At 37.1% G+C, this 27,017-nt stretch overlaps 1 protein-coding gene across 1 annotated transcript in view; it reads left to right on the top strand.

The window, feature by feature from the left end:
• FBXL17 (F-box and leucine rich repeat protein 17) overlaps nt 1–27,017 on the top strand; it is a 277,144-nt gene that overhangs the window by 178,359 nt on the left and 71,768 nt on the right. The window contains exon 10 of the mRNA XM_026040976.1: nt 7,416–7,492. Within this exon, the coding sequence (XP_025896761.1) occupies nt 7,416–7,492 (77 nt within the window). The remainder of the gene's footprint in view (nt 1–7,415; nt 7,493–27,017) is intronic.

Here is a 27,017-nt window from a genome sequence, read left to right on the forward strand (position 1 = left end):
TAAGAAGGTCAGGAAAAAGTGAGATCATGCCTGCTGAAAGTCCACACCTTCCACATGAGAAATGTTGCTTTTCCCTTGCATTTTTTTTTTTTTTTCCCAGGAGAGAGAATTCTGATTTTCCTGGTTCTTAAAAGTCTGTCATTCCTTTGCACTTCTGTGAAGTTGCAATATGTGGTAGCCTAGCTCCGAGCCTTTTTCTATGCACGGCATCAAATAATAGTATTTTTGATTAAGGATGCAGTCAGGGCAGTAATTCAGCATTTAAATCTCACCCCACCCTCTGCCTCTACTACACTGCCATTTATGTAGATCAAAACAAGGCGGTGGAAGATGAAGTATCTTGTTTGAATTCGCCCCGATTTGCGTACATGCATGGAGATGGAAGCTACAACTTGCCAGCTCTTGGTGCTCTCCGTAACCACTGTGCAGTGGTTATTATGCAGGTTTTCAAGTGGGTGACTTGTTCATCGCTACCCCTCTGCTAAGCATAGGAAAAGCCAACAGGACAGTAACGGTTTAAAGAAGCAATTTGTATGTAAGCGATTAATTTACACACCTAGCCCCCCCAAATACAGGAAAGCTTACTAGATGGATCATATCTGAAATAACAGTTTACCAGATTCTCTGCGGAAAGGCGCCAAAAAACAGCTGAAAAGGGAAGTCAGCATTTTTGTATAATTCAGACTGTAATGCTTGCTAAGAAATGTGCATTAGCTTGCTTGGAGTTGACAGTTCCTTGGTTTTGTATTGTATCCAAGGGGTCTTTTCCTGTCAAATAAAAGTCCTTCAAGAGTAAGAGATACCATTTATTTATCTGGCAGACTTCAGCATGATTAGCTGTGCAGAATCAGAGTCATGAAGGAATAAAATGTATTTTCTGTGATGATTGTTTGTTTCTTCTAAGCCCATTGTGGTATCTGGTTCCTCTAAGCCAGAAAGAAACCAAATGAGCCAAAGGCCACCAGGAATACCACAACACGTAGATGTCAGCAAGTAGAATTATGCAGCTTTAAAATCTCTCCTTTTCGGGCTTAATTGCTTGCTGGATTTGCATGCAGTCAGGGTAGGAGGAATTATAAAGGCATTTAATTTTAGATAAGACTACTAATAAATATTTGAAAATAGATATTTATTGCTGAAAGACAGGGCATAATAGCCTGAGTGCAGCGCTGATTAATTTCTCTCTGCGGCTTTGTGGCCGGAACGGGCTCGCGTCTCATGAGCCGGGAGCGCGGGCAGCCGCGCTGGGACCTGCCTGCCCTGACGCCTCTGGCTTGAAAGTGCCAGGGTGACAAAAAGCTTATCTGTTTCCCTCTGCTGCAAGTAGCAAAACTGCTCGGTAAATCTAATTTTGAATTGCATTGATTTTCTAAAGAATACCTCCCTGCTAATCAGAACTTAATGACTGCCTGAAGATAATTGCTGCTAACTTGTATAACTAGTGACACTTTGCATACTGGCTCCAGACAAAAAGTGCTTTTCGTGTTCAGTTTGTGCCTTTGATTGAAAGTCTTAACCTGTTTGGTTGTTGCTGTGATTAATATTGTGATTATATTTTTTACGGATGCAGCTGAAGATGTTCAAATTAAAAATAACTTTGAAGTAAATATATTGAATGTTAAAAATGCAGTAGCAACTGTAAAGATGAGTAATAATCATGCTTCATATTAGTATAAGATATTAAAAAATACTTAATAAGAAGTCATTCTGTAACCAAATGATCAGTAAAGAGTATGCTGGACAAAGTAGATTTATCCATCAGCATTGCTCATCATTTGTTTTTATGACGTGTTAAAAGATTTTATAACTGTCTCCATAATATGGTACTTCTTTCACTATTTTTACCTTCCCGTTATTCGTATGATCCTGAGTACAGAAGGGCTATGATTACATGAATTCCTTAAGACTCTGTACATACTTTCGGTGGTAAGAGGTTCTGCTTTGTTATGGGAGGCTTGGCTGTGTTATTGCATTATTGCCTTCTGTAGGAACTGTTCAAATCATCAGAACCAATGACTCCTCTGAAGTATTTGTTTCTTTACCTGCAGCCACTCCTCTCTATCTGAATTTAACAGGCAAAATAGTAATTTTTGAGGCTCTCCAAGTCCTTGTGAAGGACTTCTGTTTTCCTCCTGATAGTTTAGTTTTGCTCTTTCCTAATTTCCTTTTGGTACCCAGTGGAGGTCTTTGTTATGTTTTGAAGGATAGTAAAGTATTTACTTTTCTGCTTAGAGAGAAATGCATGGCAGTCAAATGCAAGAAAAGCTTTGCTGTACACAGTCTGATGTTCTCTTTGAATATTACCAATGAGTGTATTAATGTGTCTCTAATGGTACCATTTCCTTTCACACCTGTAAGGTGATTGAGACTCATTCCTTTAAAATGTGATCTCTTAACCAATGTATGGCAACCCCAATTAGCTTCACTCAGGGCTGAAGAGCATCTCCAACAGTAACAAGGTCTCCCAGGACCACTTTTCTTGCAAGTACTGTAGTCATATTTTCTCATTAGTTCCTTTCAGTTGTCACTAATACCATCTTCCAATGCTTTTAGAGTTAGACTGAAAGCATGAAAATGCTGTATGTACATAGAAAAGACAATTTATTTTCTATGATTCAAGTCCTTCTGAATCTTTTTTTTTTTTGATAAATGGAAGCTTCCACACTTTAGTTCATTAACCTCAAACCTCCATATAAGTCAAAAAATACAGGGATAGTTGACTATCAGAATGAAGAGGTAGTTGCATTTCTCAATGATTCATTTCTAATTAGTGATTTTTTTGATTTTAACCTCTTCCAGTTTGCATTAGAACTTGGAAAGTCAGAAGCTCTAACTTTGTGGACTCACTGCACAAATTCGTATGTGGGAACCATCAAGATTATAGGCTTAAATTTTAAGTTATCAGTAGATACATATCATACATTTCCATCATGCAGTTACGTTGCTTTTGAAGACTTCTTTGTACAGAAGCTTTATATTGGTTATTTGGTGTACACTGTGTCTATTTGGACATTTTATACAGACCAAGTGGGACAGAGCAGTGCATGAAAATACACAGTAGTAGAGAAATTTCCATAACTTCTCTACCAGGTGTTGAGAGTCATTGCTCAATACAAGTTGCTGGAATTTTAACAATATTATGATTATGTTCTTTTTCTTTGAGAAAATCATTTTTACAAATGGGAAGATATTAATAGAAATATTAATAATAGGAGGCAATTTGGGCTTTGTTGGAGTCTGAACATGACTGAACTTTGGGCTATTGGGATTTATATGTGCATAGCAGTGATGACCGAGGGATCTAGGAAGAACTTTGCAAGGTGGCATAGGAATTTGTTAGTTAAAATTTCCAGTTTGAATTAAATAATTCCGTCCAAAAATTAGTATTTATTTTTCTCTGTTTTCATGACTTAACAGGAGTCTAAAATGCTGTTCATCTAAAAAGTTGTAAGCCAAGTGATTTCAGTTTGGACCAGTCTAGATACAAACTTGTTGGCTGTTACTCAAGCTGTAATTTTAGTTTTATTCCTTTAGCCTTTGGGTCAATTTTGGTAATTAGTTATTTTAAGTGTAAAAATTACCCTGTTTTTTCCCCGGAAGAAATAGTACATTTTTAATATATTTGGAGGAAATATGGACAATAAACACATGTGTCCCTGTATGTCTACTTCTTTTAGATGTTGCCCATCTTTCTATAGTGGAAAGAGGTGACAAAAGACAATTCAGTCACTTGCTGTAAGGAGGTTGTAGATAGTCTTCTGTCAGCCATGGCACACAGCTCTCGTTATGCTGGCCAAGGAGCACTACCTGACAGCAGATAGGGTTTCATCCTAGATATTTTCAGGGCACCATTATATATATATATTTTTTTCCACTTTTGCCATTTGATGCTATTTTAAATAATAATTTTGCTTCTCATTAACCTTATTTCTCTTATTTATGTTGACTTGCTTAAAACTTCCTTTTCCTTCACTCTGAAATTTTGGTTAGGACATGAAAATCAACACTACACCATTCTTAAAACTTTTAAAAAAGCACACAAACACACATACACACACCACTTGAAAAATGTGTAATACAGACAGATTGTAAATATAAAGACTTCAAAAGATATATATGACAATAATCTGATATAATTTTGATGGATTGTAACAGCAGAATTAACATGACTTGATCTTTGCTTTCTAGAAAAGGTTAATGTCATTTTGTTCCTTTGCCCTTTTTCTTCGCTGTCATATTTAACAAAGATTAAAAGGTAAAAGTAGTAAGTGCGCAACTCCTCCTATCTTTCCTTATGTTGGAAAGAAATCATTTGTAACAACGATTATGTATCGTGTATGACCCTCTACACAGCCCAAGCTAATGAGCCCAGGTAAAGCATTTCATATGTCTCTGTAAGTTGATTTACATGTGCATGATCTATAAAGGGGATAATGGAAATTAAAAATGAAATTAAACTCTTTCAGTTATTGAAGGTGGATAAAGAAATTCATAAATTCCATATTCCAGCTATATTAAAGATTTTTTTCCCCTAAAGTAAATGTGTCGTTACCTCATTCCTGTAGAGATTTGATGATTTAAATATTTTCAAAAAACAAAGAAATGAGACAGCTGAAGCAAAGTTTCTGCCTTTTTTTTCCTGTTTAATGGAAACCGCTAAAGTTCTTTTGAGATGAAGATTTTTGTCAGACTTAATTGTTGAGGCGAGCTTTTAAATATGTGCTGCTTAAAAAAAAAAAAAAAAAAACCAATGTAGTGGCGTTTGTCTGAGTTGGTCAAACTCATGTCAACTGCACCAAAGCAGTGACATTGTCCTTCAGCAGCAGGGGAGGAGGAGAGGGCAGCGTTTGCCTCCCAGCTTGGGCGGATGGAGCATCTCCACCACCGTGCCGCCGCACCGCTGCTTTGCCAGGGCTGCTGAAGCCCTGTCCCGCTCTGAGGTGTGTCACGGGGGGCAAAACTACAACTCCCTTCTCCTGCAGCTAAAGCCCCTTTATGTAAAGCCAGGGGAGGAGGCAGATCCCCAGCCTTAGGCCTGCGCAGGTCCGGAAGGATGCACAGGCAGGCTTCTCTCTGTGCCTAGTACTGATCTGCCCATGACCAGTGTAGAATTACAACTTTGTATAACTGGAATGGGAAGGAGAATCAAGTAGGCTTTTAAGCAGTCATGGCTATCTTGCAGTAGTGTTGTTTGAGGCTGATTGCTCTATTGTATTTTTGATTAGTTAATTGTCTCTCTGTAAACTAAAAATAATTTGAAATAATTTCAAAATTTACAAAGTACAGTTGTTAGGCACAAACATCTGAATATTTTTCTAGATTCAGAAGCTTTATTTGGAATAAAAAATATTTTAGAATCTTATTTTCTGCTAACTTGTAAATGCGCAAGTATTAACAAATAGCATATAGCATTCTTATAATTGCAATATCCGTTTACTTTTTGATTATATCTTATTTACTTTACATCACTCCCTAATAAATGTAGCATGTAATAAAATATAGGACAATAATTTCCCTTTTATTAATATTACTACATTAATACTAAAATCTCAGTATGAAGAACCGTTGTTCTGGAATAAATAATACAAAGTCTTCCTCAAAGCCCGGTTGATCGCTATAAGCCAGTTCACGAAGACAAGTACCTCTTTTGAAATGACATCTCGCAGGATCACAGAGGCTTTCTGTGTCCTTTGTAGAATGTATTTAATGCTCTAAATCTTATCTGATTTGTATGAAAATAACCTGATGAAACCGAATAGCTTTTAGAGTCGTTTTTATTAAATACCACAGTCTTGGTGTAACTTTTAGAAGAAAAGTATTTGTCATGCTTGCTAATTGTCTTAGCAGAGAAGCTGTACATGGAAAAAAAAGTCTGAAGCTGGAGGTTTACCCTTCTCTAAGTGTTTTTCTTCCAGGTTTACAGTGTTAAAGCATTTCCCTCTCTTATATATAAACCAGAAGACCTCATTCCTGCGGACAAACATTGCAAAATTTTCTTGACTATGAAGTTCACACAGTTTTAAAAGAACTGCTGTAAATTGAAAAAGAAACCAGGATCAAAGTATTTTTTTCAGAATTGAAATTTATTAGTGATGATGAGTTTTGGTTCTTAGATTTCAGAAGGAAGAAAAGAAGGCAGGGGACAAAGAACTCTGAACAGTTATCATTTAGTTATTGTGCTGTGTTAAAAGCTCTAAGAATTAGGTGGCTGCTTTTAAAAAACAAAATCATCAGTATCAACAATTATATCAAGATTGAGCATAAGCTATTGGTAGTGGTAAGTGGAGGAGGATTCCAGAGGATGTAGGGGTATTTTCTGAGTTACAACAATTCAGCCATACCTAATTTTTGTTCAAAATTAGCAAATAATTTAATTATGTGTAATGCAGAAGAATTGATTTAAGAGCCAAAGTAGATGATTGGGTAAGTGATCTGAAAATTAAAGAGAAGTATATTGGATCAAAGGAAATTACTATGATTTATCCTATTAAAATCCACTTTTAAAATGTCTGTCTGTACAGATTTGCAAAGTAGTCTCATTAGTTGATCTAACGATCAACTTAGTGATCAAAGTGATGCATTTTACAGTATCGGAATTAAAAATACACTTTATAAAATTTATTTTTATGAGTGGTACTGCTTAAACAGTAGCAGTAACAGTTGTGAGTATAACAATAACAACACATTAATTAAGACTTGGTTGCAAGTGTATTATAACACGTATTTTATAAGACAATTTTAGTTTTCATATTAACTTTCTTGCTTATAAGAAGCCAAACAGCGATTCACAGGCAAAACATATGATTCACTGCAAATTCATCAAAATTGTGACAAGGCAGCCAAATGAGCTGTCTTCTCATCTGTATAAGCTTCTGTTGCAACATATTGAAACACAAACGGCATGTAGCTTTTCATGACCTGATGAATGCTGACTTCTGCAATAATCACTGAAGAAACAGAAAAATGAATTTAAAATTGCATTTTCTCATATTTTGTCCTCATGGTAATGTCCTTATTCTTCTTATCCAGAAAAAAGAAAAAAAAAAGGAAAAAAAAAACCGCTCTCTAAGCTTAAATCAGTCAAGAGAAACCTTCCAAAGTTATGCAGAAATAGAAGTTAACATTTGTATTATTTTTCAAAGGACTTGTCTATATATATATATTAAGGAGCTCCAATTCAAATAATACGTATTATTGGATCACCGATATAAAAATATGGAATGCAATGTGATACATTTCTCTAGTTTATCAAATATTAATGTGTGTAGCTATAGCCACGTGCATTTTCAATGAATTCTAGAGAATAATTTACAAAATGAGGAAAATAATATACAGGGCATTGCATTTTTGACTCTTACTAATTAAAGATTATCTGTTTTTCTTTAACATTAAGTTTTACTGTATGTGTATTCCAGATGTGTGGAGGTGATTGCTAAAGAAGGCCGGAATCTGAAAGAGCTGTATTTAGTGTCCTGTAAGATCACTGATTATGGTATGTAGTATACTCTTTTTTTTTTTTTTTTTTTTTTTTTTTTTTTTTTTTTTTTTTTTTTTTTTTTTTTTTTTTTTTTGCCAAGATTGACCTTTGCTTGCTTTGTGTAAGGATTCTTAGAAAGCTCTTGGAAATATATCAATAAATATTTTTGTAAAAAATAGTAAAAGCAAAAAGGGGTTGGCCTGCTTAAAAATATCTATGCTTGGAAATCTGAAAGTCCATACAAATATGTGGAAGTGACAGTTTACCATTTGGGAGTGATAGTTACTGGGCAGAGTAGGCCAAGTGCCTTTATAATCATCCTGGAGAGCATTTGAGAGCAACTCCAAAAGCATATGTGCATTTCTAGACAATGTGAGCACAAAACTAAGCAGCTGTGAGTGTTGATTGATTGGCTAATATAGGCAGTAAAATTGAATTAACCTATTTTTCACTTTAAATGCTACAGTAATAAAACAGAGAGAAGAATCTCGAAGTTGAGGCTTTCTAGAAAGACAGAATTTATATATTAAGTAGGCACAAAAATTTCTCAGTACTTGGGTGTGCTTGCAGAGGCAAGGTTTTCGTCGTTAGTTTCTAATAAGACACTGACTTCAAATAAGAAAATTGATTCTCAAAAGTCTGACTCCCATTTAGAGGCTCAAATTTCAGTAGGATTTACAAACTTGTGTGTCTTAGAGACATGCCACAAGTCTGCTATTTTGAATTGCTCTGTTTCTCACTCTTTTGTACTTTAACTTTTTACCCCATTGCTTTTGTAAAGAATTACTATGTCCAAGTGATAAATTATCTTTCCAGTGGGCACAGACGTGTTCATGTATTTTCCCCTTTGGATTTTGCACTTCCCTGGGGCTTGCATGGGTGCATTTAGGGTGTATTTGCTCTGCAGAGGTGAGTTTGCATCATGCCCATCTGCTTGGACTATGAGACTTTTAAACATGGAAGAACTTTGGGGCCTGGGAGAGGACAGATGGGCACAGTCCCCTCCTTCTTTGCCCTGTGGTTGTTTGCAATTGCATGTACAGAATAGTTTTTCCCAAAACTGTAATTGTAGGTTCTCTGACTACTCCCTGTCAGACAAGAGTCTTCACCCAACTTGTGAATTTGGTGAGCTGGTGAACTGGTGAAACAGTCACTGGAAATTCAAAGAAGGGAATTCTCTGCCAAACGCAAAGTGACAGCAAGAATATGTCACATCACCCCTAAATCCACAGGGATTTAGAGCCTCTGCTGGAAGTCAGACTGTCCCTTTGAGTGTTACAGGTCTACTAGTTGTGCTCTGTCTTATACTGCAATGCAGAAGAAGCTCTCCTGGCCTTAACAGAATGTCTGTCCATTCTGCCCATCAGTGATTTCTGGTTCTGATTTCACTGTTCATTGGCTGCAGGTTTTGAGAGGAGAACAGAGTTTCTCCCAAAAGCAAGGAAGCAAACATTGATTAATTGAAGCATAAGTAAATGAGAATGGAGAAAGGAAGCCTCCATCCCTAGGTGAAAACTGGCAAGTGTGTTTTATGGCATAAAGGAATAGACAATCTCTTCAGGGTTTGCATCATTAAGCTGTCAGCCATGGACAACTGAGCTTCTGTTGGCTTCTATGGCCAGGAGCTCAGCTGACGCTGGTGTACAGGATTATGGAGTTGTTCAACATGATGGCAGTCAAATCACTGGGACTCGGAAAGCATTTTTAGTTGACAGTGTCAGCACACGCTTTTAGTACTATCTGAAAGAAATCCCTATTAGGTTAGCCTAATGGCATCAGTAAGCCATCCAGCAAAATGGTTGCAATACTGACTGATTTTTGATGCAATTAAGACTAATTGATAATCACTAAAATCTTGAATATATCTCAGCATACCAGCCTGAGAAGAATACTCCTTTGCTTGTGATATCTAACCTGAAAATACAAAATAAACTTTGTAGCAAAATAGAATTTTATAAGCATAATTTAGGATTTTTAAGGAAATTAAAACTCTGCCTTTTGTAGTTATAGATGGTGATAGCAAGTGAATAATAATTAGATTAACAGGAGCGTTATGGGGTGCAGTCAAACTTCACCCTGTTGTCCCTTTTCTTTGTCCCACACTCATTTATCTCCATTTATTTCCAGCTTTCCAGCTCCTTACAGTGCTGTGAGTTCAGTTTGTTTGCTCAACTTTCTCTATGAAAGAAGATGCATCTCTTCTTGAAAGCTCTGTTTAGTTTTATAGGAGAAGGAGTTTTATCATTACTCTTCAGAATTCCAGTTACAGAAGGAGATTTGGGAACGGGGGAAGGAGCAATCATAGCTATCTTTTGTACCTTCATACTTGTGGCAAGTCAAGGAAATCAACTGAGAATCTTAAATCTGATTTCTTGGGGGATCATTCAGGTATTTTCCTGTTGCCTTACAACAGGGAGCAACTCCCCAGGCAGTTGCTCAGGCTACAGCAGGAAGTAGGTATGTCTTTATCAGTAGAAATTCAATTTGTTATTATTTACATCAGCCTCGTGGAAAGGGTGGGCACAGTCATGATTTAGCTGAATTGTTTGCACTGGGTTACAATATCCAAAGCCATGTGAGGCAGTGAGGAGGTGGGAGCCTGCAGCTAGGGTGATAGCAGATCTTTGTTTGATCTGCTTATTGCTCTTGAGGGTATGAATATGTGTCTTTTGTGTACATGGCTATATTAAACACATAGTCATGCTTGCTTTGGAGATTAAATTCCTGATATACATCTTTCAGTTACTGCTGTATGTATTGTCACTTTTTTTTTTTTTTTTCAAACATACCTATGGCTGATAATCAGACCCTTGATGGGTTAACAGATGTATCATTTTGAAAGCCTCCTCTGAGAATATTCAGCAATATGATGCTGAATATTTCAATGTTGTTGCTCTGGCAATTACCCAGGTAGATTTTGGCTGGTGGGGAGAAATTGTTTGGAAGTTCAGCTGGAAAAAGCACTAAGTTATGAGAACAATTTGAACTAACTTGGGACACCAGGTAGTAATGAAGATAGTAATAAAAATTATGGTTGTTGTCCCACAATTAATACTGTAGAGATACCTATGTGAAGTATTTGCTTGTACTCTGAGGAGGGTAATGAAGTGTCAAGTTGATCATCTTATTCCTTTCATGCATGTTTTTTATTTTCCCACAATTAAATGGTAAGAAAAATATCAGATTGGAATGATCTATATGCTATTAGTATTTTAAAAGCATACTAAAATTCTAACTTTTATTTTGAAAATTTAGCACAGTCCTCTAGGCCATGATACTGTAGTCCTAGGGAGCATTTCTTTATCTGTTGTTCAGCAACCATGAAAAATGTTTCTATGCATTTAAAGAGAAAAAAATTATTCACAGAAGATTCACAGAAGAAGAAGTATCCATAGGTTAAGAGTTCTTAGCTTGTGAAGAAAACAACAAGCATAGTGCTGTATTCTGCAAATTTAGTTTTCTATGACATTCAGTATAAAACTTTCATAGTATGTAAGTTGATTCATGAAGTCCTTTCTAAGTCTTTCTTTCTTTCATGAAGTCTAAAAATGCCTCCGGTTTTATCTTACTTTATCTTAGGCTAAATTTTGATCAGTATGCGTTGATGTCACTGATATGAGTGTTCTGTACATGATCTTTCCACTTATACATGTGTAAATCAAAAAGTCATCTATTTCAAGATTGCAGGATAAAATAGGTGAATATGTGTATATACATATACTTCAAATACTTTGGCTTAAAAGTAAAATAACTGTTGTTACTTAAAAGTTTTTATGTTTCATTGTAAAGCAGTTTTTTTTTCCCTTTGGTCTGATTTTTCTCCCTAATACTAAATAATGGTTCAAGTATATCTTGCTTACTTCTGGAAAGTTTAGAGGATAGTGATGTGTTTACGATGATTGAAGATTAAATATGAATTGGAAGGGTAAATATGATTATTTTTCTGAAAGTTGTATATTGTAAAAGGCTAAATAATTGCCAGCATTTACATAGGCTGATGGGAGAGAGAGCCTGAATCGCTATAATCTCCGAGATAAACACCTGTTTGCTCAAGAGCAGCAAGAGAATGAAGTCAGAGCCACCATTAGTTCCTTATATCGTTTTGTCCTTTGTTAAACAATCATGAATTAAGCATGGGGTGTCAGTGTTATCTTTGAATTTCCTGCCTTTTGTTGATTTGTGTCACAACCCTAACATTACTTAAACATAGCGGGTTTTGTATTTAATCTTTTACTAAGAGCTAGTAAGCAGGCCAGGCTTTCTCAGCTGCGGGGACACTGTGTGTCAAATGAATTAGGTTGATGTGAAGATGTATAGCAGGGAGCTGGGCAGCAGCCGCACACGGGATTGTGTAACTGTCTCTCCAATTTTATGCTCTAATTCTGGGTTTTATTGATTTCCTGGGTGTTGGGAATTTGTTTTAAGAAATACTTTTACAAATAAAATATTACTTATAAGGTTGGTAACGGTGCGTACGGGCGTACCCTGAAGCACAAAAGGGGAGACTTTGTGTGCAGAGATGAAACGGTTTCATGAAATTACCCTATGAAATACAAGTAGATGTTTTAAGGGCCTGATCTTGCCATTGTTTTATACATGCATTTACTAAGAATGAAGGAAAAAAAAATATATGACTCTCTTAACAATAGTGAAAGAAAAGTCTCTGGGTGCTTTACTTTTCTATTTAAAAAAGTAGCGAGTCCAATGATCTGTTTTTTTTTTTTTTTTTTTTCTATGCTCACAAAGAAAATATTTTCAAATCTAGGAAAAAAAAATCAAAGTATCCAAATCTGAGCTACTGCGGATGCAGTTAGTGCAACTTGGGCTGTGGGTATCTCAGGGGTTCCTGACTGGCAGCGTGTGGAAGGTGGCAGTGGCCTCAGCAATTGTCTTCTGTGAGTCTGATAGCCTGGTAGTTCTGGGTTTTGCCAAGCTTAAAGATGTTCTGTTTCTACCCATTAATTAATTGCACAAAGCTTTTCACACGAAACGCTTGACCCTCAGGCCTGATATAAACTGTAGCTTTTCATTGACACCTCCAAGATGCTGAAGAGTGAACAAGAATTCTCTAGGTATTTAGCCTTTCTATTTTCAAAATTGGGAATATTCTGTGCTTCCTTTCTCTTGACAATGCTTCTTTTCATCATTTATTGATATATTTAGTGTCTCTGAAGGCACGTGATTCTCTTTGAAATGTTTTCACCCTATGAGAGGGTTTAACGAAACAAAGAATGAGTTTTTGCAAACTGTAATTAAATTGTACAGTTGTATTTTAAAAAAAAATGTATAGATCAATAGTGTTAAAAACAGGTGTCTGAGGCGTGCGTTTATTTGGATTTAAGGGTAGGTCCACTAGCAGAGGACAAAACATTACTGCCAGTTTTAGGTGGGGCGGCGTTTGCTTTCTGGGTGTCTTTCTCCAACCTGTCTCTTTAACTGTGTTAGAGAATCTTTTCCCAGAAGCAGGATGCAGGTAGCCATGTTAAAAGAGTTTTCCAAAATAACGGTCAACTCTCATGTTTTCATATTACATACTACCAGTGCTTTCTATCTTAAGCCAGAATATTTTAATTATAAGGGAATCAGTTTTGCCTACTGAATAATACAGGTAAATCCCATGAGAGTCTCTTGCATTCTCCCTAAAAAAACCAGCATTTATCATGTAAATTGTAAAGAATAAACACGATCTGTGCATTTTCTCACAAAATAATGTTTTGTTTCGATTCTCTGCTGCATTAGCAATTCTCACTAATACTTGGTAAACTGTGTGCTTCTTGGTTCTTTTGGTTTTGAGGGTGGCTGCAAATACTTTTGAAATGCCATCTGTTTTGCCTGTTGTTGCTGGGAGAGGGACCGTGTTTGTGGGATAAACCCCCTATGTACAGACAGAGAGAATGGAATGAGTGGCGAATGTATTTTCAGGTCAGAAAGGATTTCTTTACATACATAATTGGTTATGCAATCTCTTCCTTAATTGATATGGCTTAAATGTAAGTAACTTTGTAGCCTTTGAAATGATTCTAACTTGCTTCTATATCAGTTGAGTTCCAAGTTTCTCTTACTTGTTTTCTTCTCGGAACTGGTCTTTCCCATATTATGTTTTCCTCTCCTGTGCATATTTTCTTCCCTCTACTTCACTTTTAATGGCCTAATTAATGTAAACAAGTTGTCAGGCTGAGAACTTGCTCACTTCACATGCTGATATCATTCATGCTGATGTTAAAGTATACAGATAATCTTTTCAAGTCAGGGGCCTGCAAACTTGTTTTAGGTCTTTGGCATTTATTAATTTATGTGATGGGTATCTGTGTAAAATTATGGTATTATATACTTAAATTTCTTAGCTATCTGTGTGTGTATATATAGATGTAAAATAAAGATATATTGCTTTCTGCTAAACTTTCTTCTTTTCCACACAATCATTTTCTCTATATTTGCTTGTTCTAATGCTTAAGTATTTATAACACTGCACTTGATGAAATATATTAGCAGCATTGCTGATCTATAGAGCAGCATTTGGGGGTGTTCTGTTTAGTTTTGGGTTTCTTTTTTTATAGATGAGCTGCAAATTTAACTCCAGCAGACTGTAAGTCCTAATTACCTGATGAGTAGGCAGCGAGCAGCCTATGCCCTGTTGCTCACATTAATGATACTTCCTTCCTGTGGCAAAATCCCTGGCAGCTAGTTAAATGTTTTTGTTTGGGTTCATATTGAAATACCCATTCTTTGAGAATTCTGAAGCGGATGAAATATTTCTTACTTTTATAGAAATTCAGGTAATTATAAGGATCGGTGAATAGCTTATTCTAGCAGCAGAGATCAATTACCGAGCTTTATATGGCTTAAGAAAGGAACAATACATTTTATTTTCCCTTCTTTTATCTAAATAGCTTTATAGTTTATGTTGGAGTGGGGAGAGTGAAGAGCCAGAGTCTTTTGTGAGAGCTTCAGAGCCTCTGCACCTTTCCATCCGACTAGGACAATAAATTATAGATTATACAGCTTTCGTAAGGTCACATTTCAACTTTTTAAATACATTCCTGAAGTTTCTTTTACACTGTTGTAAAGTAAGTTTTGATTTGGGCTGCTTATTGCAGCTATTCACGTATCGTATCATTTGCGTGAGGGGTCTTGTTGACATCGAGACCAATTGGACTGTTAAAGCTGTGTGCATCCTCTTGCTCTTTTAGTGCAAGTAACAATATTCATGGACTGAACAGATACTTTAGTCATCCATCTGTAGTAATCATTATAAATTATGATGATTAAGAAGTCAAATTAGAATTTTTGTCGAAAGTAGTCATAACCACTGAAGCAGAAGGGAGCCTTTTGAACAATCTTGCAGCACCATATGTAGTTCATAACTATATCAAAAATCAATTTTCTCCGTGTAAGTTTAAGGAATGCTCCCAATGTCATGAAAATTCCATGCAGCTTTCTTTAAAAGTTAGTTTGGAGTACCACTGTGCATCTCTCAAGCCCCATACAGTGAGATAAATTGCAGCAATAGCATATTTCTCAAATAACAGATAGCTGCAAATCCTTTGTCCTGCAGAACATAATAAAGGATTTTCTGCCTGAGCAATGAGATAAGTCAAATTTCGCAACTGTTTATTTTTTTCTTTCTAAGCGTTGCTCGATGGTGGGCTGTCCCCCTTAACCTGCCCCTTAAAAACAACGCAGCCCAAGAGTCTCAGCTGGGCTCGCGGCTCGGCCGGACGCAGGGAGCAGCAGGCTGTGGTCCGCACAGAGCGGCTGCGCTGAGGGGAGGCCGGAGGCGCGCGGTGCTGCAGGCCCGGCGCGTCGCGTCGCGTCGCACACGGGCGCCCGCCGCCACCGCCCTGCACCTTCAGCTCCGCAGAGGCGCTCGGGCCCCGCCGAATCAGGGGGATTACTGGGATTCCATTTGCCGGGTATAATGGGGAGGCTGGAAATAATGTGCCCCCTTGCAGAGCTGGAGAGGTGCCTCAGTTAATGTTCGGGAAACTGCCTCCGCCAGCCCTGCGGTCACCTCGCTGCTGAGCACCAAGGGACAAAAAGCATTTGTCATAGAACAAGATTTTTAAGTGGCCACAACCTGTTTATGCTGTCAGAAGTACAGTTTCGGGCTCTTGTTTGTTCATTTAATGGACTTTCTGTGGTGGGGAACTGTATTTTAGAGCTAAGCTGTTGTTGGACCCAAGATCTGGATTCTGTTCCCCCGTGATATTTGAATACATTTCTTCTTTTATATGATTGCTGAAAAATAAAACAAAGCTTTACTCCTCCAGCGTGCATGCTAACACAATTTACACTGCTAAAACAGTGCACTGAAGGCATCTCACAGGGAGCCCTCCCACTGCAAAAAAAAAAAAAAAAAGGAATTATAACTAGAATCTTCTTGTTTGAATAAATAATTAAATGTAAACCAAATGGGAACATTACGGACATTACAGTTTGTTTCTGTATTTGTTTTAAAACCATAAGCCAACAAGCAAATATATTGTCACTTTATTTTTCTGGATTATCTTTGATTTCAGACAGTATCTGTTATTGTCTCACTGCAATAAAAAAACTAACATTCCCAAAACACAGGAACATTTAATTTGCAATGTGATAGATTTACTTAAGAAAAGACTATGGATTTGTACTAAAGACTTGTATTTAATGTGATTCTTATTTTTAGCTTAGTGAGAGTATAATTTTATTTAAATATCTAGTATGTTTAGTGTTGTTCCATGCACACCAGTAATCACTTGCATTAACACAGTGGTGTTATAATCCTGTTTTATATTTCTTTGAACTTCTGAGCGAATTTAGGATTTGTCTGTAATCCACTTGATTTGCTGAGTAGCAATTACCAATATACTTCAAAAAAAATCCATACATTCTCTGTGTTAATAATGGTGTCTATAAAACCTAATACTCATCTTGGTGGGGGTTATTTAGGGGTCCCTCTCATAATTCTAAAGCAAGAAAGAGCATTTGTATTTTTCTTAAGTGCATGGAAAAATAAAAAGGAAAGAAAAATTGGTTTTATTAGGTCTTCTTACCTTTAATCAGTTGCAATATCAAAATCTGGCTGATATTTCTAACCAAAAAACAGATATGTGTATCGTATTTGAAGCTGGCAGTGGCGGATTGCAGCTTCATCTTATTTTTTACTTCTGAATTGTTGCATTCGGTTTTATGATCTCCTCAGTTTAATGCACTATCAAATATTTTACAACAAATTGCATTTAATTTTTTTTTTTTAATTGATTCAGTGTTGCTTAAGTAAAAGTGATTATTTTCTTTTAGCAGTATCCTTAAGGGAAAAATAAGTTTGGAATGCTTAAATATGATAGCTTTTGTTTAAAACTCTTAAAAAGCAATATACCTGCTTCAGAATAATTATGCAAACTAAGCGAAAGTTAAATTTTTAAAAAGTATTATTTTGTGATGGTGAGACTGCTGCTGAAGTCTCATTACTAATACTAAATTACAGTACATAAAAGGAAGGCTGTGGGTTGTTTTACTATATTTGGTCTATTCCTACCTTTTAAATCCCTTTTGAAATGTTTTATAAAAATAATACAGTTATGCCCAAACATATGAAAGAAATGCTTTTATTCATTTAATTGATTCTGTAGTCTCACGAATTGCTGTAAGAGACTTAATACGTAAGAATTATCTTTTATTTAAAATGATTTTTGGGGAAAATAATAGTTGTATTGACATAATTGACATAAGAACTCAATTACTCTCTTAGAATATTAGAATAGAAATACTACCAAGTATCTGATATTACCTCAGTATCCTAAACATTAATTGTATTAGAATCCTATATCTTTTAATCAGAAAACAAAAATTCTTAACGAAAAGGGTTCAGTGGTCAAATGATTTCATGAATATAAAGGAGAATATGAAAACAAATCCTGATTTGCCTGTTCTCTTGTATTTTAGTATAATACCAAGGTCTTAGTAAGTAAGTCTATGAACAGATCTTCAGGAAATGCATAGCTACTTATATTGTCATGATTCTGGGTCAGTTAGATATAACAGGGTGTTTAATATTTCTTTTTCTCTCTCTTTCTTTTAATAATCTATACAGAAAATTACACTTGCATCTGTGAACTCAAGAACTCTGCCCTGCAATGCAGGCAAGCATAGAAACTGTTTTGTTACTGCTGTTGATGAGAGATTAACTTAAAAAAAAAACCAGACTTTAAAAAAAAAAAGGCAAATTATCCCTGTGCACTTAACAATTCAAAAGCTGACATCAAAGACTCATTTTGGTCAGCCTTCTGAGTTTTTAAAAAAAATCAGTCTCTGAGTTGTTTTTTCTTATTTTTTGTATTTTCTTTTTTTTTTTTTTCTAAGTCCAGTGGGATCATTTTACCTTTTAAAATGTCAAGTATCTTTCAGGAAAAAAAAATATGAAACTGCTTCATTTGCAATTCCCCCTCATTTGGAGCTATTTGCTTATTTGTTAAGTATATCTACTGAACCAAACCACATTACTTCTAATTATAAGATGCTTAATACAAAAGCATAATAAAAAGTGTTCATAAACATGTAGCTATGGGGTTGTTAGCACAGCAAAAAAGAGAAACTACCAAAGAGAAATTACATTCTACAAAAATTAAATTCTTGCCTAAGTATGAAAAAATAATTTTTTTTTACTGTTAACATTATACCTTTTGGGTGTTTTTACTCATTTTTATATCTATTTTGTAACTAGTAAATATCTTCCATGGTATTAGGAGAATCTGAGCAGTATTTGTTAAGAATTATGCTGTAGTGTGGACTTGTCAGTAATTTCCATAAGATATTTATATTATTTTATTATAGACCAGGTCTATGATACTTTTTTGATAGAATACATATTATACATGATAGGGCTAAGCTATCTTTTATGAACTTACATCTTATTCTGCTGTATTTAAGGTCATGACATTAAATAGGCAAGAGGGGGAAGAATAATCTCTGAAATAGCTGCTTGGGCTGTGGGTAAATCATTTATGTTAACGATGTGGTGGCACCTACACAGCATCCTTAGCACTGCCCATCCGCTTGCCCCACCGTGCAATAGCCGAGGCTGTGATCGCAGCACTGCTTTAAGTGCAAAACCATAAGGCATTCCCTGGTGAAATCCTTTAGTTTTACTTCAGGAATAATCACCTCATGCCATGTTTTCATTTAAAACCACCTTAGGTCACTTTTATTGGTGGCAGTTCACATGTAGTTGACCACAGTGCTAGCAGTTGACAGTTGCTGTATGTATTTTCTTTAAGAGATTAGTTTGTGTCTCACTTTCCAAATACCTGAATTGATACCACTAAAGTTGAAAGGATTTCTGAAGAACTTTTAAAAAATTAAGCTTCTCTTGGATATCTTATGTTAGTCACTCACAAAGAAAGGATGCTTCTAAAATGTCAGGAATCAAATCAGAGGTGCTCACCAGCTCATGTGGGATTGCTAACCATTTCATGTGGATCTTGCTGCAGGTAGAGGCTTAACGTGAGCATTAGCAATGAGACAGCATTAGCTGTCCGTGTGATGTGATGGTTGAACCACAGAAGCTTTGGGTGGCGGGGGGGCCGTGTTGGCAGGTAAGTCCTCCTCCCTCTCCAGGTGGGACTGTCGCCAGCACGTGCTCTGGTTAGATGAGATCCATGGATGGTGGCACAACCACCTCCGACACCTGCTCCGGTTCCTAACCTGGGCCATGCAAAGCACTGTGGTGTGACTGCTGCCCATGCTCGGTCTTTGGGTGAGCTCCTGGAAAGTTTTAACTCCATCATCTTCATATCCACCATCTAAATAATTGTAGGCTGCTGTTAGCTCTGCATACGTTACAGAGTCCTCTCAACACAGTGCTCTACAGCGTCCATCAAAGGATGGCATTGAGGACTGTCACCTCCTGTGCCGAGCCATCAGCAACGTAGCTGATGTCCAGGTATGGAGAGAGAGCTGAGATATGGGAAGACGTTCATATGGGGAATGTTCATGTGGTCTGGGGAGGGATATCATGGACTATCGCGATCCCTGTGTGGGTCTTGTGCATGGGTCTTGGGCTTGGTTGGTTTGAAGGGGGCTTGGTTGGTTTATTGTTGTTTTTATAAACCTGAAATTAAATTCTGAAATGAGCAAATATGAGCAGGATTAAATACTCGCAAAAGAACTTTCCATTTCATTTTTAGTCAGCCAGTGGTTTTTGCTATTGGATGCTTTTTGTGGGGCATATTTTTCACACTGAATTTTTTTGTTAAGCAAAGAATGCGTTCTCCTCATTTTCTCTGTTTCCTTTTAACATATTTGCTTACAGTTAACTTATAAGTATTTATTTTTATTGGCCTTTTTTTTTTCTTTTTTGCAGTCACATAAAATTATCCTAAAAAGCCACTGACGCTGCTGCTTTGTTTTTAAGCCAGTATGAGAGGTTTTGTGGGTTTTTTTGTTTGTTTGTTTAAGCCTCTTTTTGGACATTGTGATATTTTTACGGTATTAAGGCACAAGTTCTTTCAGTTTGTTTCTAGGGTAAGCACCAAACCTAGAAAACTGTACTGCACCACAGTACGGGTGAGGGGTCCCTGCCCTGCAACCCATGAGCTCTGCTGCTCGCGTCGCTGCTGTAAAAATGGACTGACCTCTTTCTGGCAGGGCAGGTGCCAGCACCTACGGGTATTTCCTAGTACAAGGTTGCACAGCAGAAGTAACTTGGTGCAATTAGATGCTGGCCTGCTGCAACAGATCCCGTATTTTAAATATTCTCCTGTTTCCCTTTCACTCTCAGTTGAAGCCGTTCTGTTTCCCTAGAAGTAGAGATTTGTACCTTTTCTGATCAGAGAAGTGAAAAATGGCAATGGAGTATAAGCATGAACCTTCACTTTGCTCTTTTTTTCCTTCTACCAACATATAACTTTGTCTGATTTTAGTGCATTTATTTTCCTTTATTAAAGTTAAGGAGAAATGCTTACAAGCTATTTCCAGACTTAAATTCTGGGAATCAGGATTAGAGCTAATAGAATCCTGAAAAGGCATTGCAGGGCCTTATTTCTAGGAATCCGCATAGAAAAATCCGGAGCTGGTGGTTGGCAACACAGGATCCTTAGCCTGGGTATTTGGGTGCCACAGCTGACCAGGCAGCAAGACTATACACTGAATAAAAAGTTATTTAGAGCTAGCTTAGAAGAACTAAACACAACATCTTTACTATTACACGTAGAACTGTTTAAATCAGGGCAGTTTTTAGTCAGTATATGCTAAAAGAAAACAGCTCTATAAGAAGTCAGACAACAAAATGGTGCTTAAAAAGTTACTTTCAGCAACCATTAACCTAGTTTGGATGACTAGATCAAAATTTTGGACTCAAATATAGTTATTTTTAAACTCTGGCCCATACACCCATAAAATGATGCCTGTATCTCTCTCTCAAACAAATGATAAAACCCAGTGACTTCACTTTGGCTGCTTAGGTGACCTGTTTTGTTTCTCTTAGGTAGCTGAGGGACAGATGGGCTCTTTACTCTTCCTGGACGTGGTTCATCAATTTTTTTTTTAATGTAAACAGAATTTGCTCTTTTTACCCTGCCATGTCCTTGTCAGATAATTAAAGAAGGAAAGTTAAGTAAAGACTCTGATCAAATGTTATTAGTAAGAAAGAGAAGAAGGAAAGAGAAATCTATCTTGTCCTTTAATCAATAAATAGACAAGTCCTCTTGGGGACTAATAAGCACTGCAAACTAAAACAAACCCTTTCACAGAGGTCTCTGTTTCCCCTGTAAATTCATATTTTATTATGAGCTTATGATTTATGGCCAGTGAGGTTTTGCAAGGCTTTGGTACAAGAGGCTAGAAGAGTCAATGACTTCATAGCTGCAGAAAACCATTTTGTGTAAACAGTTTTGCTGATAGCTATGTGTGTGCTCACATGTACAGATTTACCTATAACTGCACATGCCAGGACAAATATGCACACACAAAAATACATCTTCAATAGACTTTTTACATTTCTTACATAATAATTGAGAAATAGCTATAAGAACTTTTGCACGCATATTACAAGGATGTCTTTAAGGGGGAAATAGATTAAATAGCAGTTTAAATTTGATAGTGGTATATTTGACGTATTTATAAATACAATTGAACTTTTATAAATAAAGTACATAAAAGGAATGCATATAAAGAAATTCACCAGTGCTGATTTTTTTTTTTAACCAAAATAAAAAAGTCAACAAAGTAGTCTTTCTGGTAAAATAAAGTAAAATGTGATTACTTGCCACTAATGCATAATACCATTTAATTTGATTTTGGAAGAGTATAGTGTATAATGGAAAGGAAATGGACTCTATAGATTAGAGGCATCCTTTTACGTTTTCCTGTCCCCATGCAATTGTAAATAGTGCTTCTGGTGCCTAAATAAATAAATAAAAATACAATAAATGTACTCAAATTGTAAGCTATTTCGAAAAAATATATGAAATGTGCAGGCACAAAATTATGGTTCAAATTTATAAGTACATGAATATTATTGAAGTATTTAACTGGACTGCAGAACTTGCAGAACATGCAGAAAATCTTTTTAGTGTATGTACTCATAACTCTTTCTGTAAGAGGGTGAAATGCCCTATCTGCCCATCTCTCCTATGCTCTTTATGCAAAATGCTCACAATTCTGTAATGAGCATATTTGTAATTTTGTATATCATCACTCAGCTGATAACAAAAGATACCTGTATTAGCCTTTGCTTTTTTTTGTTTGTTTGTTTGTTTGTTTGTTTTGAAGTATATTTCAGCCTGCAGATAAAAAGACCACGATCTTGAATCGAGATTTAACAAAGAAGCGTTTGTGTTGGCCCTATGGGAAGTGGCTTAGAAGTGCCCTCGGAAAGCTAAGCTTATTACTGTACTTGATAATGGAGCTACTGACAGGTCTTTTGTTGAACGCGAGTTGGTGCACATCAGATCTGAGAAAGAGGAAAACCTTTTCTTTTTTTTTTTTTTTGCTGACATAGACTTAAAATCTTGAACATCCGATGATATCACATAGGGAATAAAAGTAGCTTTAGAAGTATTAGAATAAACGCAAAAAAAACCTCCGAATAAAGCCAGTCAGTCACAGGAAATAACAAGATATGCAGCCAGTGTTGCGGGGGGAAACCCTTGGATTTTTGCTGTCAGCTGGAACCTGAAGCTTTTCTGGAACTCGGGAAAGATCATTGCTGTCTTTCAAAGTTTGAATTGATAATGTGAAGTATTTTCAAATTCTCCCACACTGAATCCGAGGAGATTATGGTACCTTTGAACTCTGATGGTCTTGAGGCAGCATCGATCTGTTCTGGAGGCAGCAGCCACCTTTATGTTCCAGGATTGTTTGGAAGAAAAGAACTGAAGCACTAACCTTGGCCGTTGCAAACTGTGGATGTGTGTTGCTGAACCCAAGGCACGGGAGCTGCGTTAGGGCAACTCCAAGTTCCCTTTTTCCTAGAGCTGGCCTCTTTCCCCATTCCTAGTGTTTCCATAGGTGCAGCCTGTGCTTTCAGCCTCTCCCAATGCCAAGGCCTGGCACAGGTTTCCTCCGCAGGGCCAGGCAACTGCTGAGCAGAGCCGAGGTCAGCAGCCGGTGTCGTTGCCCTGTGGGAATAGCGGGAGGGAGAGCAGAAATGGGGTGTCTGGTGCCACGGCAGCGACTTTGGGGCTCTGAGGTGAGACATGCAGCAGAAGTGACTGGGGAATGGGCTAGGATGCCTGGATGGAGGGTGTTGGATGGTTACAGTGCAGGGCGCTTCAGCTCTGCACTTTGGGGGTGGTGGCCAGTGCCTAAGCGGGGCTCCCCCTTTGCTTGGGCATGTGCCTGTATCCTAAATCCCAGTACAGGAGTGTTAAATTCCCACCCCGTTTCATTTCTTCGTTGCTACCAGAAATCTTCTGCGTAAGAGTATTTCTAATATTCTCTCCACTATTTAGATATTATAATAGGGACTAGGCAGATTTAGATATTTAGACTGAAGAAAAATATTTTGGTCATTTGAAAATATTGAGTATTCTAGACCAAGTACTGACGGAAGCAGGAAATTGCCATATGCCAATGGTAAGACACTGGCGTCAGAAACTTGTAGGAAGTCGGATGCTTTTCTTGGTTACCAAGGCTCTTTTCAGTCTTACCAGCCCTTTACATTCAGAAGCTCCTCAGCTTCTCTTCCATTTGAGGCCTGCCCAGTGTTTTAACGAGTGACTCTGTGTGGCTAGATATGAAAAATCTCTGCTGTCTCATATACACTTTTATATTCTCAAACTGGAAGCTATCAGATGTCCAGCTCTGTTTTCAGTATACCTACGATGTCTTTACAAACCTCAGCTTTACCACAGATTTTTATGCAGTGAATATGCAGTTTACAGAATAAGCTTTTCTGCTGCTACTCATTTTTTGGTTTTGTTGTTTTCAGGCTGATTTGTTAGTTTCTTGTGTATATTTGCAGAAATTTTCCTTATTTTTTTTTGTAGATTTAAGTTACTTGGTCTTCAGATATTCCCTGGGCCACTCAATTTTAATTTGTGCTTGAAACATATGAATCTCCTATTCATAACAAGCTTATCTGGGATGAGAAGCTTTGGTTTGAGAGTTGTTCTTTCCAGATCCATGCTCCTGTCTAATTTCTGCTTTCAATATTTCATACTTGTGTTTGCGCTTTCCAGGTGCCTGTTTTCCATCTTATATCTTGCTGTGTGTGAGCTAGCAAAAGAAATAGCTTCACATTCTCGTGGCACTGAGGTCAGAATATGTCTGAGACAAGGGTTCCTTTTTGTTTGCAAACAGCAATGAAATAAAAGGTATACAGTTCTGCCTTAAATATTTATACGTGGATTTCCTGTTTAGAAAATGAAAAATCTGATCAAAACCAGAACCAGAACCAGAATTTACAAGAGTTGCACAAACTCTTAGACCTACAGCTTTTAGGCCATTTTTTTGCAATATTGTTTGTGTCATCTGGCATTTGAAACCTATTTTGTGAGCTTCTTGTGTGTATCAGTGTGGATATTTCTAAAGCTATCTGTCAGTTAAAAAGTGGAATTAGCTAACAGGCATTTTAAAACCCTGCTGCCTATCCAAGCAACATCTGAGCACCAAGAGAGAAATATTGATTGATAAAATATTTGTTACTCTGTCTAGAATCTTTGGCACCAATTCATTGTCCTTATTGAACAAAGGCTCGGCTGAAATTACATAAAACTAAGTCAGGTGGGAAAAATAACTACGTTTGTGGTAAGGATACATAATATACTTGCAGTGATTTTATGTAATTATGGAAGTATGGATTGTTCTTATAAAGCCTAAGTACTCAGAGTGACATTTTAAAGGGAAAATAAGGACTGAAAATAAAAACGAGGTGGAAGAGTGATGTGAGCAAGAAAGCTCACAAACTGTTCCGTTGCTCTAAATAGAGAACTAAAAGCTTCTTTCTAGCCTGGTTCATGAACAAAGGAAGATTTAATATAGGAAGATGAGAAATATTGGGGAAAATCTCTCCACTGGGGGTAAAAAAAAAATAAAACTTGAGAAATAATTTTATGGCCATTGGGGTTTAGGAGACATTTCTTCTGTCCTGTAGGTACAGGTAAGCCTCAAACTGTCTGGCAGCAAATAAATGGGAAAAATTATGCACAAAATACATGTCTGCTTTAGACTCTAAATTAGATAAGCTGACCTGCAGAGTCGCCACTTCAGAAAGAAAAATGGACACAGCCTAATGTAAGAAGCTTTGCAAATGCATTAGTCAGAGAAAAGTCGCTGGGATAGGATTGGAAAATACAAGCAGCAGAGAGGGGGATTTATTTTCTCTGCTTTGTAGAAATTGGCTTCCTGAAGTTTTGCTTTTGGATATCATAGACGACTAGAATTATTTGGAGCTTATCAAATCCCTCTCAGCCAGCAAAATAATCATTAGAATGTGTGATATCGAGAGGCAGACAGTCTTCATGGAAAGAGAGAGACCCTGCTATTTTGTACCTGAAAAACATTATTTTCCTTGTTTGAGATGCCAGCCATATTATCGAGGCACAACGGCAGTCATCCATCCTGCGTGAATGTTTCTGTATTGTCTTGAAAAGCCATGTCTGTCTGCTGTTTTCTACAAAGATCTGTGTTAATTATCAGGACAGAACATCACTTTATTTTTCAACTCCTTAGTTTCCTGCAGAACTGGAACAAAATCAATGATGAAAGAAGCTGTTACGGTTTCCCCTCTTGGAAGATAAGACTCCGTGAAGTGATGGGGATTGGAAAAACCCCGAGCACTTTCCTTCCCCAGGTTTTCATATCTGCTGGCGTACTGAGCACTAGCGTACCCCTAAAGTTCTTGTACCTTGAAACAAAGATCCAGGCCCGCCTGCCATGATTCCATGGCTGTCTGTGCCAAGCAGAAGGTTTTGCTCTGCCTCTACTCTCTTGCTCTTGCATTTGGTGTTTGTTAATGGGGTCAGTCACTCCAGCCTGCTCACCACTCTCGTGCGCTTGGCTTCCGCTCATCCTCTTTTCACATGGTTAATTCCATTCTTTAGATCTCTATTTTTTACTCTTTCTGGTGAGAGAAGACAAATGATGCGTGTTTTGAGATGCGCGATGATTTCCTACCGAGTTAGTGAAGAATAAGGTGCAATTTATTCTTTCTAGTGAGAGTAAATAGTAGGCCAGAGACAGGGCACGTTCAAGCCTTGTAGCTTGGAGATTGAGAGAAAGGGCTTGAAAAAAATAAGAAAGATTGAAAGGAAGTGGGAGGCTGGAGGAGAAGAAATAATATGACAGGACTGAAAAAAAAAAAAAGAGTACTTCTCTGCTTTGGAATTGCGTTGTTTTTACAATCCACTTACATACAAGAAAGACTCCAGGCTTGACCACTCTTCCTTTTTATTTTATTTTTTACTCCTAGGAAAGAAGAAATTGAAAATCGAGGTTTGGGGTTATTTATATCACTTCTAACTAGCATAATAAAAAAGCGTTTGTGTTCTGTTATTACCAGTATTTCCCACGTGCTGCTGAAGGAGCTATAAGTGCTTTACATTGGCTATGTGTGAGGAAAGACCGATTGCGCGGGCTCTGAGATGCCGAGTAATTGTCTGCTGGGGGAATTAGTGAGGCCCAGAGTACAATTACCACACTCTCACCCTGGACGGCTTTGCTGTAGCTTTCCTGGTAGGCGAGCCGGAAGGATTTTAGAGCCGTTCAGCTCTATTTTTTGGAGCAATACTGTATTATGGCCCACCTGCAAGGCAGCACTCTGAGCAGCTTGTACGGGAATGGTTTAATTCCTCTCTGGGCCCTAGAAGTTTGCTATCTTATTGTAGCACTTTGGAATCATCTTTTCTTTTCCTTTTCTTCTCTTTCTGTTTCATTACATTTCGTTTTGTTTCTTTTTGTTTCATTTCTTTCCTTTTTCTTTTCATTTCGTTTCTTTCCTTTTTCGTTTCATTTCGTTTATTTTTTTCCTTTTTTTTTTTTTTAAGGAATGTTTTTGTATAAGGCATTAATGCAAACTCAAGATAGTTTTTACTTGCATAGAGAAATTTTACATAGCTATCTG

Source organism: Nothoprocta perdicaria, unplaced genomic scaffold (assembly GCF_003342845.1).
Source record: "Nothoprocta perdicaria isolate Ctin4 unplaced genomic scaffold, notPer1 scaffold_273, whole genome shotgun sequence".
NCBI classification, from domain to species: Eukaryota; Metazoa; Chordata; class Aves; order Tinamiformes; family Tinamidae; genus Nothoprocta; species Nothoprocta perdicaria.